The sequence below is a fragment of the Gossypium arboreum genome, chromosome 7 (assembly GCF_025698485.1).
Source record: "Gossypium arboreum isolate Shixiya-1 chromosome 7, ASM2569848v2, whole genome shotgun sequence".
Taxonomy (NCBI): domain Eukaryota; kingdom Viridiplantae; phylum Streptophyta; class Magnoliopsida; order Malvales; family Malvaceae; genus Gossypium; species Gossypium arboreum.
The window spans coordinates 77067372-77082468 of record NC_069076.1 but is presented as its reverse complement, the minus strand read 5'-3'; the positions used below and the strand labels follow the sequence as shown (position 1 = coordinate 77082468).

General features: G+C 33.6%; 1 protein-coding gene across 1 annotated transcript; it reads right to left on the bottom strand.

Annotated features, from left to right (window-relative positions):
- Positions 1 to 11425: 11425 nt before the first annotated feature.
- LOC108458488 (probable WRKY transcription factor 47) lies at positions 11426 to 14775 on the bottom strand. Its single transcript, XM_017757910.2, has 5 exons — positions 14360 to 14775; positions 14118 to 14189; positions 13867 to 14019; positions 12876 to 13232; positions 11426 to 12796 (listed from the first exon to the last, which is right to left on the bottom strand). Exons 1-5 carry the CDS (start codon positions 14603 to 14605, stop codon positions 12029 to 12031), a joined length of 1596 nt encoding a protein of 531 aa, XP_017613399.1. The 5' UTR covers positions 14606 to 14775; the 3' UTR covers positions 11426 to 12028.
- Positions 14776 to 15097: the final 322 nt, after the last annotated feature.

Below are 15097 nucleotides of genomic sequence, written 5' to 3'. Positions count from 1 at the left end.
GGGCTCTATGTGACTCGACTGGCTCAATATTTCAGACTCCTCAACATAGCAGCCCAATCATCCTCCCTCACTCTCATCATCCAGATGTCCCCACAGGCCATCTTGAGCATGCTAAATATGAGGATGATCGAGAAAAGACATGGCACATACCCTCCTCGGTACCGCATCGCCCAGTCCACCGAGGAGGAGGACCCAGAGGACATTCTTGATGATGTCCCTCCACATCACAAGGATCCACCGACTCAGCCATCACCCCCCTCTCGTCCAGTTCGTACGACGGCTTCATACGCTGACATCTTTGAGCGCCTTACTCGATTCGAGCAATAGTGTTTTCAGCGCTTCGATAACATTGATGCTACTCTACAGCAGATTTGTCAGCACTTCCACATCTCATCGCCACTACCACCTTGCGAACCATCTAGTGATGAAGATGTTTAAAAACTTTTATTTATTATTTTATGTTTTTACTTTTATTCTATTTTAATACTATTTTTTATTTTTCTTTAAGCTTATTTTTATTAGGTTTTATAATATTATTTTACAATTTTCAATTTCAGCTATTTCATTACGAGTAATTATGCTTCCTTATATTTCCTAAAAGGTTCCTGATTCTATCATAGTTATAAAAGAGCTCCAAAGCTCATCATCGCATAGGAACTAAAAACTCCACCGGGAAAGGTTCTCCACAATCGCCATGTTCTGCTCGACCACGACCATAGCTACCACCAGATATAATATTCTTTTGGCGCAGGACTTATGGACTAATGAACCTCTACCACCACCGAAGTATCCTCCTCCACTCTCACGCCAATTATTCTCCAAAACTCTAGTTCAATGAATTCATTCATCATTCAGGAAGTTTCACTTCTCTCCTTATCTTATGATTATAAATCTATCTTTTTCAATATATCTATCTTTTTACATTGAGGGCAATGTACATCTTAAGTGTGGGGGGTCTTTTATATCATCATTAGAAATTCCTGAATTGTGTCTTATTCTCACGTGAATCACTCATATTACTATTAGAATGAATTTTAATTAATTTATGATTTTTATTGATATGTCTTGAATTAAAACATAGGCATTTATGCATTACGTGTTAAAACTTTAAGACATTATGGAATCAAGCATGATAAGTTGATTTTTAAAGAATTAAAAACTTTTAGGTTGTTTTTCCTAAGTTTAGGTATTATCTTGAGTTGAAATTCACAAGTTTAAACATCAAAAAGCCATAATTTTTATGAGATTTTGAGCCTTTAGAGCATCTATTATTCTTTCATGCTCACTTTTATTGTTGTTTTGAGTGCGTCAGTATTGAATTGTTATTTTAAAACTTGCTTGATCATGCATGTCAAGACCACACCATTTGATTTGATATGTCAAGATGATAAAGGCACTTAGGTTCAACCCACTCACTCTTCAAAAGCCTACCTTCATAATAACCCTTAGTGAACCCCTTTGAGCCTAACAAACCATTAATTGATTTACCTTCAATATTAACCCATAACCTATTATTGTTGAAATCTCCTAATTTGATCCCTATTTTTGTTGAGATTTAATTTGAACTAATTGCTTAGCTATGTTTTGTTCTTCTACGTATTTAAGTTATTTTTTTTAAAAAAAAACAACAATAATACTTACATATTAGTAGTAATTCACCATTTTTTTGAGCTTGAGTATTAATTCCATATTCTGAGAAGAAGCTCACTTGTATTCAACTGATGACTAGTCATTTTTCTAGTTAGGTAATTTTTCAATTCAATCTTGATTTTAACCTTTTCTTTCAGCTTATGACCACACCCCCTAACTAAAGCCACGTTACAACCTTCTAAAGACCTTTTTGATTGAGGTATCATCTCAATATATAGTGGTGGAGATTTAATTTTCAAGCAAGCCTATGGTAACAACTTCTCATATTGACTAATGAGTGCTTTAATTGATGTCCTTAAACACCTTAAGTGATTTGAGTGAATCTTTAGTGAGGATGTTAAACTCTGTGATATTTTGATCAAGGTAATCACTTAGATGAGGGGAGACACCTATGTTTTCATGATAAAATGCTCAATTTAGAATGTCTGAAACTTTGATGTACTTTTAGTTGAATTTTCAATGTATAAATACTTATGGATTATTTTGAGATATTATTGATAGGGATTATAAATTGAGAAGAATTTATTTTGATTGTGAGTTAAGGATTTTACTTGAGGACAAGCAAATGCTTAAGTGTGGGGGTATTTGATAAACCATAATTTATACATATTTTTATCTCATGCTTAGCCCATTTATGAATGGTTTCTCCTTAGATTTGGTGAATTTGACGCTCCTAATCCTTTAATTTCATGTTTTATGCTTAGGTGAGCATAGGAGGGTAAAAAGAGCATTAAACGGGCCAAAAACAGAGAAAATAGACCCACGTGAGAAATCAATACAGCCTGGACTTCCTCACACGTGCGTGTCACACGGCCGTGTCCATTTGGCAGGATTGAAGCACGACTTACACGGGTAGATTACACACCCGTGCCTATTCAACAGCCTTGACCACGGGCTGGAGTAATCGCACACGGGCGTGTCACACGGACGTGTCCCTGCCGAGCCTAAGTATAGTCCTATTCGGAAAAGGCTAATTTTTAGGGCTCTTAGGCATTCAGAAGCCTATTTAAACACCTGAACAGGCACTTAGAAGGGGGACGCAGAGGAGGAAGTAAGGAATTACTCAATAAAAGCCGATTGATCCATCTCAGAAGCCAGATTCATCATCAAGACTGAAGATCTCCCTTTAAGTTCCCTCAAAAGTTTTTGGGTTTTCTTATGTTTTGTTATCTTTATACTTTTGAGATGTTTTCTTTCATAAGTATGAACTAAACCCCGTAAATACCTAGGGGAATGAAATGTAAGACAGATCTTGTTATTATTATCTGAATTGTATGATAAATATTTGACTTGTTCTTAATTATGTGTTCTTAATTTTTGTTTTAATATTCTAGGATATTGATTCAAGTTAACGCTCTTATTCAGAGGAGGAATAGACCCTGTCTAAGAGTAAAATTGTCATAATTAAGCAGAGTTGATTGCGCGCCTAGAGATAGGGTGACAAGATTTTACTAAATTAGGGTGAAACCTAATAAGAGAATCCATAGATCGAGTTAATGCAATTCTAGGGTGTTAATTAGCAAGAGATTTCAATTATTCAACCTAGGGTTAGACGTTATTAGTCTCGAGAGGGATAATAATATAACTTAGGGATTTCTACGGATAAAGTCAAATGAATAAATCATCTAATTCAGAGTCAAATAACAAGTGAAGTCTAGGTGGATTTTTCCTTAGGTATTGTCTTAATCAATCAAATTTTCCCAAAAGTATTTTCCCAAGTTTTCTTTCTGTGCATTCTTAGTTAGTAATTAGTTTAGATAACCAAACCTCTTAATTTTTAGGCTAGATAATAAAAAAGTAGTAAATACTAGTACTCGTAGTTCCTTTGGGTTTGACAATCCGGTCTTGCTGAACTATACTACTGTTCGATAGGTACACTTGCCTTAATCGTGATAATAAGTTAGTCTTAAGAACGTTCATTTGTAAATCTTTAAAACCTGTTACGAATATCACACATCAACTTGGGATTAACCAAACATGCACCAGTGTTGAGATGATATAATAAATAATATATCTGATGCTCTTTTCTTGAGTCTTTGGTCTCTTGTTGATGGTGTGCCAAATCCACATATTCATGTGCTTTATTTTAATAAACTTTTGGACACGATGCTTCTAATTTTAGTGTTTATTACTTAAATTTTATGTAGATTTGGGTATGGGCACAAGAATTTGACATACAAAGACTTTTTAGACTACAGCTCTTGGGAAAAAGAAACTGATCTTAGCTCCTCGATGTAATGAGGAGGTATGACTTGAATTTGCAGAGAGAGTGTTATTGTATCATGTTATAAACTGGTGTGCATCAGGCTGTAGTGATCAAGAGCTACCAAGAGTCTTTATCTGTCAAAAACTGCAAAAGATTACTAGAAATTTACAGAAATGATGCTTTATGAAGAGGAATAGGAGTTAATTTTCATATCATCATAAATTTCAATGACTTTGTCCTCCATCCCAGTTGAAGCTGTGTTGAATTCATTGAACCTAGACCGTACGTGGTTATTCTAGTTGGAACTGGAAACTAATGGAACCCAGGCCTATCTACACTAAAAAATGACAAGTATACTGCAGTTTAAGATTGTGGAAGTAAGCTTTAATTTAGTGCCAAGTTGATGAAAACGTGTGGAAAAGTGTTCCTAACGTAGACAGGCAGAAAGGGCTTGATGCTAATTGGTTGTTAACTTAAATGTTCCTACTTATTGTTTAGCTGCTGCAGTTTGCATCATAATTATTTATTAAGGGACGCAACTGAAAATATCTTTTATTTTTGGTACGTAGCAGACAGAAAAAATATCGAACTGTTGAAAGATGAAAGCATATAATAGCCAACAGGATTGGACTTTATTTCATTCCCACGCTTTCAATTTACTTCAAGAACGCCCCTTTTCATATTTCAGAGAATTCCATTCAGTGTAGATAAATAAAGCCAACTACGACCCCCAAAAACAAAAACAATAACTGGGAGATGAGAGAGTGAAAGTTGGTGGTTTAGGGGTAAAGGTTAATACTTCTTTATCACCAAAACCTTTCCTATACAAATTATAATAACCTTTTCTTTTTTTTTTTTAATTAGTGAAACTAAAATCGTTGATGCAAGTTTTATTGAACTTCCAACCTCTTCAATTTGTTTTTGGTTTTATCATCTAAATTGTTGTCACAAATTTTGGATTCTTGCTTCACTAAGCTGTTGCTAAAACAAATTTGAATTACATCATTGCTATTTTTTTATTTTGTCATTAAATACCCGTATCTTTTATTTAAAAAGTTTGGTCCATACGTCCAATTTTACCAGTTAGAGCTATTGACATGACAATTATAGAAAAGGTAAAATAATTTTTTACCTTTTCATTTTTTATTTTCAATTTTAAATATTTTTATTTTAATACTTCTTGGTTTTTTAAAATAGTTTTTAAAAATTTTAGGATTTTTATTAAAAATAAGAAACAAAAATTTTAATTTTTAATATACATTTAAAAAGTAAGGACCAAATAAAGACCAAATTGATAAAACATAAACATTTAGAATTAAATTTTATTTTAACTTTTTAATAAACACTACAGGAAAATAGACTTTTAACAGCGTTTTTTTTTTGCCTTTAGCGGTGCTTAAAAACGCCGCTAATACTTTTAGCGGCGCTTATGCAGCGCCACAAAAATTAGCTGCATTTTTTAGAAAAAACGCCGCTAAAGACCAGGACTTTTAGCGGTGCTTTTTTAAAAAACACCGCTAAAGACCATGACATTTAGTGGCGCTTTTTTTCAAGACGCCACAATATAACAGACCTTTAGCGACGCTTTTTTAAAAACGCCGCTAAAAAATATAAACTTTAAAAAATATATTTCAATTAAATAATATTTATTTTCTATGATAAATATTATATTATGTTTTATTTTTGAAATTTGAACTTTAAACTATACACAATTTTTTTTAAAACCATTTATATGTAACTCAACAGAAATTATGTTCAAAGATTCGTTGTGTCACTAAACAAAGAAAAATGATTTACACAAATAAATAAAAGACGAGAAAATGAAGGTTCTAATGAGCAAACTATTTTATAAGCAATCAGAAAGAATAGTACAGGAAATTCTTAGTATCCTACTTGAAGAAAGCATTGGAAAATATAAAGAGGATGAGAATGAGTATAAGGAAGCATCTTTAAGTTGAACCATTCTTGATGTCAGGTTCCTTGCCTGTCTTAGGGAGAAAACACTTGCACACAACAAGGACATGATGTCCCTTTCTCCATTTGACTTAATCACCCACATTCTCTCATACCCTTTCTCCCAAGAGCAATTATTCAAGTTCTTCTCTTCTTCTCTCCAATTCCTGCATATAAATGTCCATGAGATTATGGTATTTGATGAGAAAATTAGTTCACAGCTGTGATACTCAACTCAAAATCACAGTTCTAAAGCCTTTGCTCAATTCCACCTCAAACTATATTTTACCTCCTACTATTGTTTAACTTTATATAGAAATTATTCTTTAAAGAATAATAATATATACTATATATACTATATTTTATCTGAACAAATGTTCCTTTCTTCAAATATATTGGAATGAATAATGATTAATTTGCATCATCAACGCTAGTGAAAATCCATAAAGAAAAAAAATGATAGTTAAAATGTAGCATAAAATTAGCTTAATTCTGCTGGGCAAAATTAGACAACTGCATCCCAAACACCATCACTAGATATAATCATCCTACCACCAGCAATAGACAGCTACAGAAAATAGCTAGGCTAGTTGGTAAAAGAAAATAATTAATAACAATCAAGAAAATGTCTTCTAATTTTAGATAAAACACTAACTCGTTCAAGAAGACCCTTTTAAAGAAAACTGATTAAGAAAGAAAACTCCAAATGCAAAAGCACTTCAACGTGCAAGTATAGGACACATGAGGATACGGATATGAAATTAAGTTACCACTTACCAACAGCTTTTACAAAGCCCATTTTTTTGTTAAGAAACTTTTTTTCAAATATATATACATATATTCTTGCCTTCATATGAATATCTTAAAAGTTCTATTTTTTTTTCTCAAAATTCATATGTTCTTTTTGATGTCTCTGTTTAGTGCTAGATAAATCAGCTTATCTTAACCGCTTATAAAAAATTTTCTTTTACAAAACTTAAAACTAGATACTTTTGCTTATTGAGATTTTATAATGAAGAATAAATTGATATGATTTGAAATTTATGAATAGCTAAAACTAATGCATTTCATGAGATTTTATTTTTTAATTGATATATTGTTTGCATATATCTTTTATATATACATTTTTGAAGAAATACCGAAACAAAAATAGAAAAATATGTAATTTTAGCTAGCCATTCCAAATAAAATATCCATATCCAATGCTATTAAGTGCACAAGTTAAATCAAGATATTAGGATAGGCAAACTAAAAGATATAAATTACATTATGCAAGTAGATTATGAAAGAGTAAGACAAACCTTTACTTGCTTTACGTATGGAACAGGAACAATGAACTCCCCAACATCCATATCACTAATGGATCGTGAAAGTTTCGTATGGGATGACTTCAGGTGGAATGGAATATGATGGAAGTAATGAAGTGTAGTTTTGAGGGTCAAGGTATGAAGCAGGAAAAGTATAAGGCAACTCAAATGCATTCCAGTAGCATTCAAGACCATTTGCAGCAACAAGGAAAAGTGAGTGTATCACAATTTGATAGATTCACCTAAAGTTTGCACACAGTCCCAATCACCATCAGCATCCTCTGACCATCAAACCTACAAGGAAAAGTGAGTGTATCACAATTTGATCACATTTCTCAATCTTGTTGGCATATAATGAAATTTGCAAAAACAACCAAGATTTCTATGGTCTTTTTAAAGAGGGAGATCCATCTAGCTTATACTGCAGTGTTATATGCATATATTAAAATATTAAAGTACCATCAAATAATATTTTTCTCAAATAATATTTTGCTTATTGCAAAAGTGAAATTCTTAAAAACCTCCACCAAACAACCACAAAATCAACAAAACAGAACTTCACTGATGCTTTATAGAAACTAATCATGCAACTCATCCCCTCGCATAGAAACAACTAGATAAGATGAAAAGGATATTCTTCGTAATGATGGAGTCAGACATTGTTTGGAACCTTTGTTGCTGTAATATGTAATGGAAGGGTGGTATTAGCTAAATCTGTTTAAAATTTATTGTTCTTAAACTCCTTATAGAATACCAAAACAGTTCAAAATAAGAACTCACTATCTGTTGAAGTAGAGTCTGGACCTGCATGACAATGTAATTAAAATCAGTAAAATCAGGATCAAAATCGGTTAGGCTCTGCTATACTTACTAAACCATTCACTACATCACTTCTAAACAAAATCTTTAGCTTTTTTTCATACCCAAATTGCTTTTATGTGAAACAAAAATAAATCTAAAGTAGAAGCACAAGAAATGGAAAAGGGTACCCAAAAGAACATAAAGTACTAATTTTTCTTTCCTCTTTTCTTAAATATCAAATGATAAAATAAATAAACCATAAGCTATTTGTTGAATTGTGTCCCCTCAACCACTAGTTAAAACCCAGAGACTGCACTATTTACCCCCACATCCTTACATTGCAGACATAATATAAACCTATTCCCACCCTCTCTCTCTCAATCTTGTTTTTATACCTTAGAAAATCCTATGTTAAAAACCGGTAGAACTTAGGATTGGATCCGTTGTAACTTATTCCAATCCACATCACCGATGATAACAGCACATCGTATTTTCATCTCAATATATAAAGCAAAAAAAAAAAAAACTGGGTAGAAAAGGGATAGCCACTTCACCCATGCATTCAAATTTTATCAAGTGGATTAAACATTTTGACTAGTCCAAGCTACTCCGTTGGAATCCATTGAGCTCGATTCGGATAAGGCATCACCATGAGTCCCATTCTGAGAGTTTAATGGACTTAATGACTGCATTAGCTGGGAAACTTTTGCGGATGGTTTCAATTTCATGTACTGCAGAAAAAAGAATTTGTATTAAGCTTTTTTAGGAGATGGGATATAAGAGATTTCAAAAGAATAGCAGAATCTAACTGCACAAGAAAGTTTGACTACCTGCACAAGAATTTGTATTACTCATCGTTTTGAAACTCCAAGGAAACCTTCCACAATTTAAGCTCCTCATCGCCGTTGTTGAGCACCATCAAAACCGACTCGAACCTGTAGGGCTGGTGGGTAGGATCAGTGGGTTTCAACTTGGTCCCGGAACTGTAAGCATAAGACAAGAAGATCCCGTTACAAGAATCGGCGGCCGGAGATGGAGCCTCGACGACATCGAATTGGGAGAAGGAGAAGCTTAAAAGGGAAAAAATGAGTGAAAAGTGGGTATTGTAGTTCAAGTAGAAAGCCATTGATTAGTAATTTGCTGCCAAAGCTTTTGGTTTATAGAAAAAAAGGAAAGAAAAATGAAAGAATTTGTAGCGAAAGGAAACGCGTAAAAAATTAGGTCAGATCCAAAAAAAATCAGCGGAGACGGCGGTGGGCGAGAACTGAGATGAGAAGAAAAAACTGATTTGCAGAGACGAGGGAGAGAAGAGGGGCGAATTTGGGGGAAACTTTTCAGAGTAAAAGGGAAAAAGGAATAAGTACAAAATTTTATTTGGGGATTTAGGGCGCGACAGAGATGAGAAGAGGAGGGAGTAATGAGCGGGGAACTAAAAATTATTGGTCTTTTTATGCGTTTTCATCAAAACGCCACTATATCTAAACTTTTATTTAATTTTAATTTTTTCATTTTAACATTTTTTATTTTTTCTTTCAAAATTTTTGTCTTGAGTTTATTATTTTTGATTTTTTTTAAATTTTGAATATTGAACTTTTAACTGAAATATGAACTAAAATATTAAATATTAAATTTTAATTTTAAATTTTAAATTTTAAATTTTAAATTTTAAATTTTTATTTTTTAAAGATTTTTATAATTTTAAATTAACATATAAAATAAAGCTTGGAAACGGCAACATTTTGCAATCATTTTGCCATTTCACTTTTTTTTTTTTTTTTTTGTGTTTTGTTTTTGCTCTTACATTAAATCATTATATATATACTTAATATCCATATGAAATTTATTTTTATATTTTAGGGTTTATGATTTATGGGTTATAGTTTAGGGTTTGGGATTTATGATCTACATTTTATGGGTTTAAAAGTTAGTTTTAGGGCTTGGAGTTTAAGGATTGGGGTTTGGGTGTTAGGGTTTACAGGTTGGAGTTTTAAGGGTTTATGATTTGAGATTTAGGGTTTAAGGTGTTAGGATTAAGGTTTATCGTTTTTAGTCTTAAGGGGTTATGATTTGAGATTTAAGGTCTGGTGTTTAAAGAGTAATTAATTAGTGTTTGTAGTTTTAAGGGTTTATGATTAGAGATTTAGGGTTTGGGGGTTAAAGTGTTATTGATTTAAGAGGTTAGGGGTTAGTGTTTAAAGAAAGCCATAACATTGATTTTAACAGCTTCGTAACTTAATTAAATGAAAACTTCTAATTAAATAGTTTAGTTATCAAAGTGTAACTTTTCATGATTAAGTAACTAAAATGAAATTAACTTTCCCATGGCTAAGTGAATAGTGTAGTTAATTTATATTGTTTATAAAGTCCGTTTTAGATATGATCAAAATAAAATCGAATTCAAAATAAAAATAAGACCTTATTTAATTTGTTATAAATTGGTCTTATCCAAAATAGATAATTACTTATCCATATCAATCATTACTTTTTTATTTATTTTCAATAAATAATTTGTTATAATTTTAAAATATTAAAATTAAAATTATCTCTTTATAATTATATAAGAGATTATTTAATATATAAATTAAAAACACTAATTAATTTAAACCCTAAACCCATTAACTATAGTCTCCAAACCCCTAAATCATAAAACATAGACCATCAACCCTAAATCCCAACCCTTAAACCCATAATCCATAAACCTTAAAATAGTTTAGATCTATAGTGGCGTTTTTAAAAAAGCGCCGCCAAAACTCAAGCTATTGCGGCGTTTTCCACAAAGCGCCGCTATGCCACTCTGCTTAATCTTTTAGCGGCGTTTTTAAGAAAGCGCCGCTAATACTCAATCTATTCGATTTTTAGTGGCGTTTTCTATTCAAACGCTGCTAAAAACCTGTTTTGCATTTTTAAATAAAAAAAAACTCAACATCTCAAATTTAAAATATAAGCATTTAGTTTTAAATTTCAAAAAATTAATATATTTAAATCAATCAAATATTAACCCTCTATTTTCAATCAATATCATATATGTTGTGAGTGCATCCAATATAATTCAATTAATCTAAATTCATTGATATTTATACCATTATTTTAATCATTTTACTAAGTTAATATCACGGTAATATTAATTTAATTATGAAATTATTAAAATATTTTTTATATACAAATTAAATTATATTTTTCTTGAAAGTATTCTTATTTTTTATACAATATATCAATAAAAATTTAATGATAATGAGATTTGAATTCAAAATAAATAAGTAGTTATTAGTTAATTAATTTTTAATAATATATTAAGATGAAGAATGGTTGAATCTAAAGTAGAGATTTAGGTGAAGGATTATTATTAAAAAGTTTAGTAATATATGGCAAAAGTTTGGAAAATTAAAGAAAAATTGTATAGATTAGGACGAAGACAGCCTCAATTTGTAACTAACTTCTAGTTTGAAACAAATAATTAAACATAGAAAAGCTAATTAATATTACTTTGCCATATATAATCCTGCAAAACTACTGGTGAATCTCTTAATAACTTATTTAATTTATATGTACGAAAAAACAAAATCATCTCCAACACCAAAAAAAAAAAAAATTGTTTGTCCACCAATTCATTCTTACACCCCACTCTAACCTTTCACTATGCTTAAACTGCATGTGGTAACATATATAATATTCTCCACAGTAAAAAAAAAAGTATATATATATATAGCCATCTTTAGATTAAGTATGAGATCCTGAAACCCTTTCTTAAGACTATAAACATTGGGAAATTGATTGAAACTAGTGCAAGGCCGATTGAACCACTCACCAACCATCAAATAGACTGTTGTTGATCAAAAGAGCTTCTATGAAATTTCTTCTATATATAGCCCTGAGGTGTAACAAGATTCAACCCGCACGTCAAACCTTGCTCTGTATATTAATTCTACCATGGTCTCGTCATATCGAATTGTCTGGAACTACCACTTAATATGATCATAAATGAGAGATGCATGGGCTCCTTCCTCTCCAACGGCCTACTTATATACCTAGCATTAGCAAAAGCTTATGCAAAAACAAGTGAAAATTTATCCAAAACCCTGAGCATGCATGCCAAGACCCAAAATTTAACTATTCACCCTGGCTTGTTTGTGCATGCCTTTGAGGAGAATGTGGTGCATGACTGTTGAATCTGTGGTGATCCTGGAAGGGCAGGCACACCCACCCCATTCGAGGAATTGTTATTCTCATCATTGTTATTACTACTGTTTCCCTGGTTTCTTGGTGGCGCTCCCATAATTGTTGAAATGGCTGCTGCTAATGCTGCGGTGAAATTCGGATCAGAAGCAATGGCTGCTGTAACTGTTTCCACCATGGAAGCTGGACGTTGCCCTAACTGCAATGCCGGTGATGCAGTAGATAACTTGGGAGGACCGAACATAGGGTTCCCTAAAAGCTGCGGATAACCGTGCAAAGGTAATGGAAATGAAGTAGCGGAAGGCGGGGGACGTAACATCTGAACGGCATTTGGGCCCTGAGTTAAGTCAAGGGTTATAGTGGGAAAGGGGGCGGAGGCGGAGAGGGTGGCCATTGATGATGCATAAGGTAAGGAAGGGTAGTAGGCAGAGGTTGGTAGGCCATCCTTACTTTTGGTTGAACCTGATAGTAACATGGCGGCCGCAGCTGACGTCGTGTTAGCCATAGCTGTGGCTGCTGGTGGGAGAGGATGATTGTGGTTTCCCTCGTATGTTGTGATGAGAATGCTTTTATCATCGGCACATCTTTGCACCTGCTTACGGACTGGGCAGCCAACAGCCATGGTGCAACGGTAGTAAGCTCGAGGACAAGGGTTACCCTTTGCCATCTTTTGACCATATTTCCTCCACTGACAACCATCGCTTATCTGAACCAAACCAAGAAATATAATTAGATACACCCTAAGTCCTGCAATTACAAAGCTGAAACAAAATTATACAACTCACCAAGGGAGCTTCTGATCTGGCTCTAACCGACACCCTGGCCTTCCTAAAAGGAACTTCAGAGACTTGGTCTTCATTCTTTGACTGATCTACCTTCGGACTCTTGAGTGATCCCCAATTCTGAGATGTTTGATCAGTACTATCTTCAATAGAAACCTGCTTTCCCGGCATATTTTGAACCATTCGATGGTCGTATTCCTTTGAAACAATTTCCATAGTATTTTCGGGAGATGCTGACAACTCTTGCGTCTTGTCGTCAGACCCAGAAGGCTCGTTGACATCTAATGCAGACGAAGGCCGTGGGTCCATGAATTGTTGGACTGACATTATGGTACTCGCCATCCCATTTACTGCATCCTTCTGCTTGGAAACCAAACTCTTTCATTAGGCTCAACCAATTTCCTCCATCAATATCAAGCAGCAGCATACATTTTTTTTATTATGTAAATTTAATCTTTCACAAAATTAAGAAGTTAAATTAAACCTTTTATCATATGGGATCTTGTAAACAAGTACAGTGCACACGAGGGGTTTGGAAAAAGGCTAAAAGGTTGAGCTAACGCCGCCTATTCTATCGTAGTCTTGACTCTATATCGTTTACTAGGACAACTGGTGGCACATGCTGAATCATAGATATTGGGGGATCCATTTGTTTATGAATTTAATAAAGCTTTCACTTTGAAATATATAGGATGGATAGAAGGGTTTCCGAAGTTCAATGTGGCTTTGCGTGATAATAATAATAATAATAATAATAATAATAAAAGTACAAACCTTTGATTAGCAAAGATATATTACGAATAAGATATTGAATAAAAGATTATACGGGATCAAGGGAGCACACATTCCAATTCAATTGAAGCACGTTAACCAATTTCTTTTATGTATTAAAGAAGAAATATATTTACATTGAAACAAAAACTCTCCGCTCTAATTTTTACCCAGGTAGTAAACCGGTGATGATGATGTAATCATGTTTGAAGATAAATCGTACCTGTTCTTGTTCATTTCTGTGGGCCTGTTTTTGCAACGCCATTAATAGTTGACCTTGTAGTTCATTGTAGTTTTTGGTAATCTGATCCAACATGCTTCTTAGTCTCCGATTCTCTTCGTTTAACTTTTCTAACTCCATTTTAAGAGCACTCTCCTGAAAATCCCAGGTTTTCTTAACGAGTTTAAACTCACAAATCAAAAGGAAAATTAAACCAGAAAACAGTTCCATATGTAACAAACAAACAAACTTACTTGCGCTTTGTGTTTCTCTTCATTTGTTGCCCTTGAAACTCCGGGGCTTGAACTGAGAAGATTTAATCCAATCTGAAGCAGGTAGCATATATTTAGTCAATGGTAAGTAAACTCAAATTTCCATAATAATTCCAACCAGAACCGTATGTATATCACCGGATAGGTTAAATGAAAAACTTAAACAAAGAAGAAAGGGAAATTAAATAACTAAAATAAGTTGGGATGATGATCCAAAACCTTACGTTTACACTTGAATCAATAAAAGAAGATGATCCATTATTATCAGTGTTGCCCTCTTGATGATGATGATGATGATGATGATGATGATCATGTGATTGATATTGAGTAGAAAAGAAATCCATCTCCTTGATGTGTGGCTCAACATGATCGCTAGAATCGCCAAGGGTACGATCGGCCACACCAGAATTCGGCCGGAGTGAGTCACCGGAGTGTAAGAACGTTAGTTCTCGACTGTGCTGCTTCTCCATGACTAAAAGGAAAAAAAAAAGAAGAAGAAGAAGAAAGAGAGAGAGAGAAGGGGGAGAGGAGTAGTTATATAGCTTTTTCAAGCTTTCAACAAGAAAGGAGTAATTACAGTAGTAGAGTTATATATAATAGTAATAATAATTCCCAAAAAGAGCAATGGCTTTAAGGGGTGGCCCAGAAAGAAAAATTATTAAAAGAGATATTAGGGAGAAAGGGTAAGCGAAGACCAGCCGTTTTTCTCGCGGGAGATATGACGTAACAGTTGATGCAGAGGGAGACGTGGCGTTCCCTGGGTGAGGTAGCACAGAGGGAGGAGTGAAACGGTGGGGGAGAAAAGGACGGGAGGAGACGGAACGCTGTTAAAGATAACGGAATGGGGATTTGATCATTTTTACTCTTTTGTTACTTGTGGAACAGATGGATAGGCTTTCGCTTGCCACGTGGAGGACGTCGTGTTGAGGTCAAGGCAGTTGACCCACGCCTGATTCTGAATC

Coding starts and splice junctions, on each gene's coding strand:
- LOC108458488 (XM_017757910.2), bottom strand. CDS start 14,605: ATGGAGAAGCAGCACAGTCGAGAACTAACGTTCTTACACTCCGGTGAC. Junction 14,190..14,359: donor TTATTGATTCAAGTGTAAAC/GTAAGGTTTTGG, acceptor TACCTGCTTCAG/ATTGGATTAAATCTTCTCAG. Junction 13,233..13,866: donor ACAGAAATGAACAAGAACAG/GTACGATTTATC, acceptor GTTTCCAAGCAG/AAGGATGCAGTAAATGGGAT.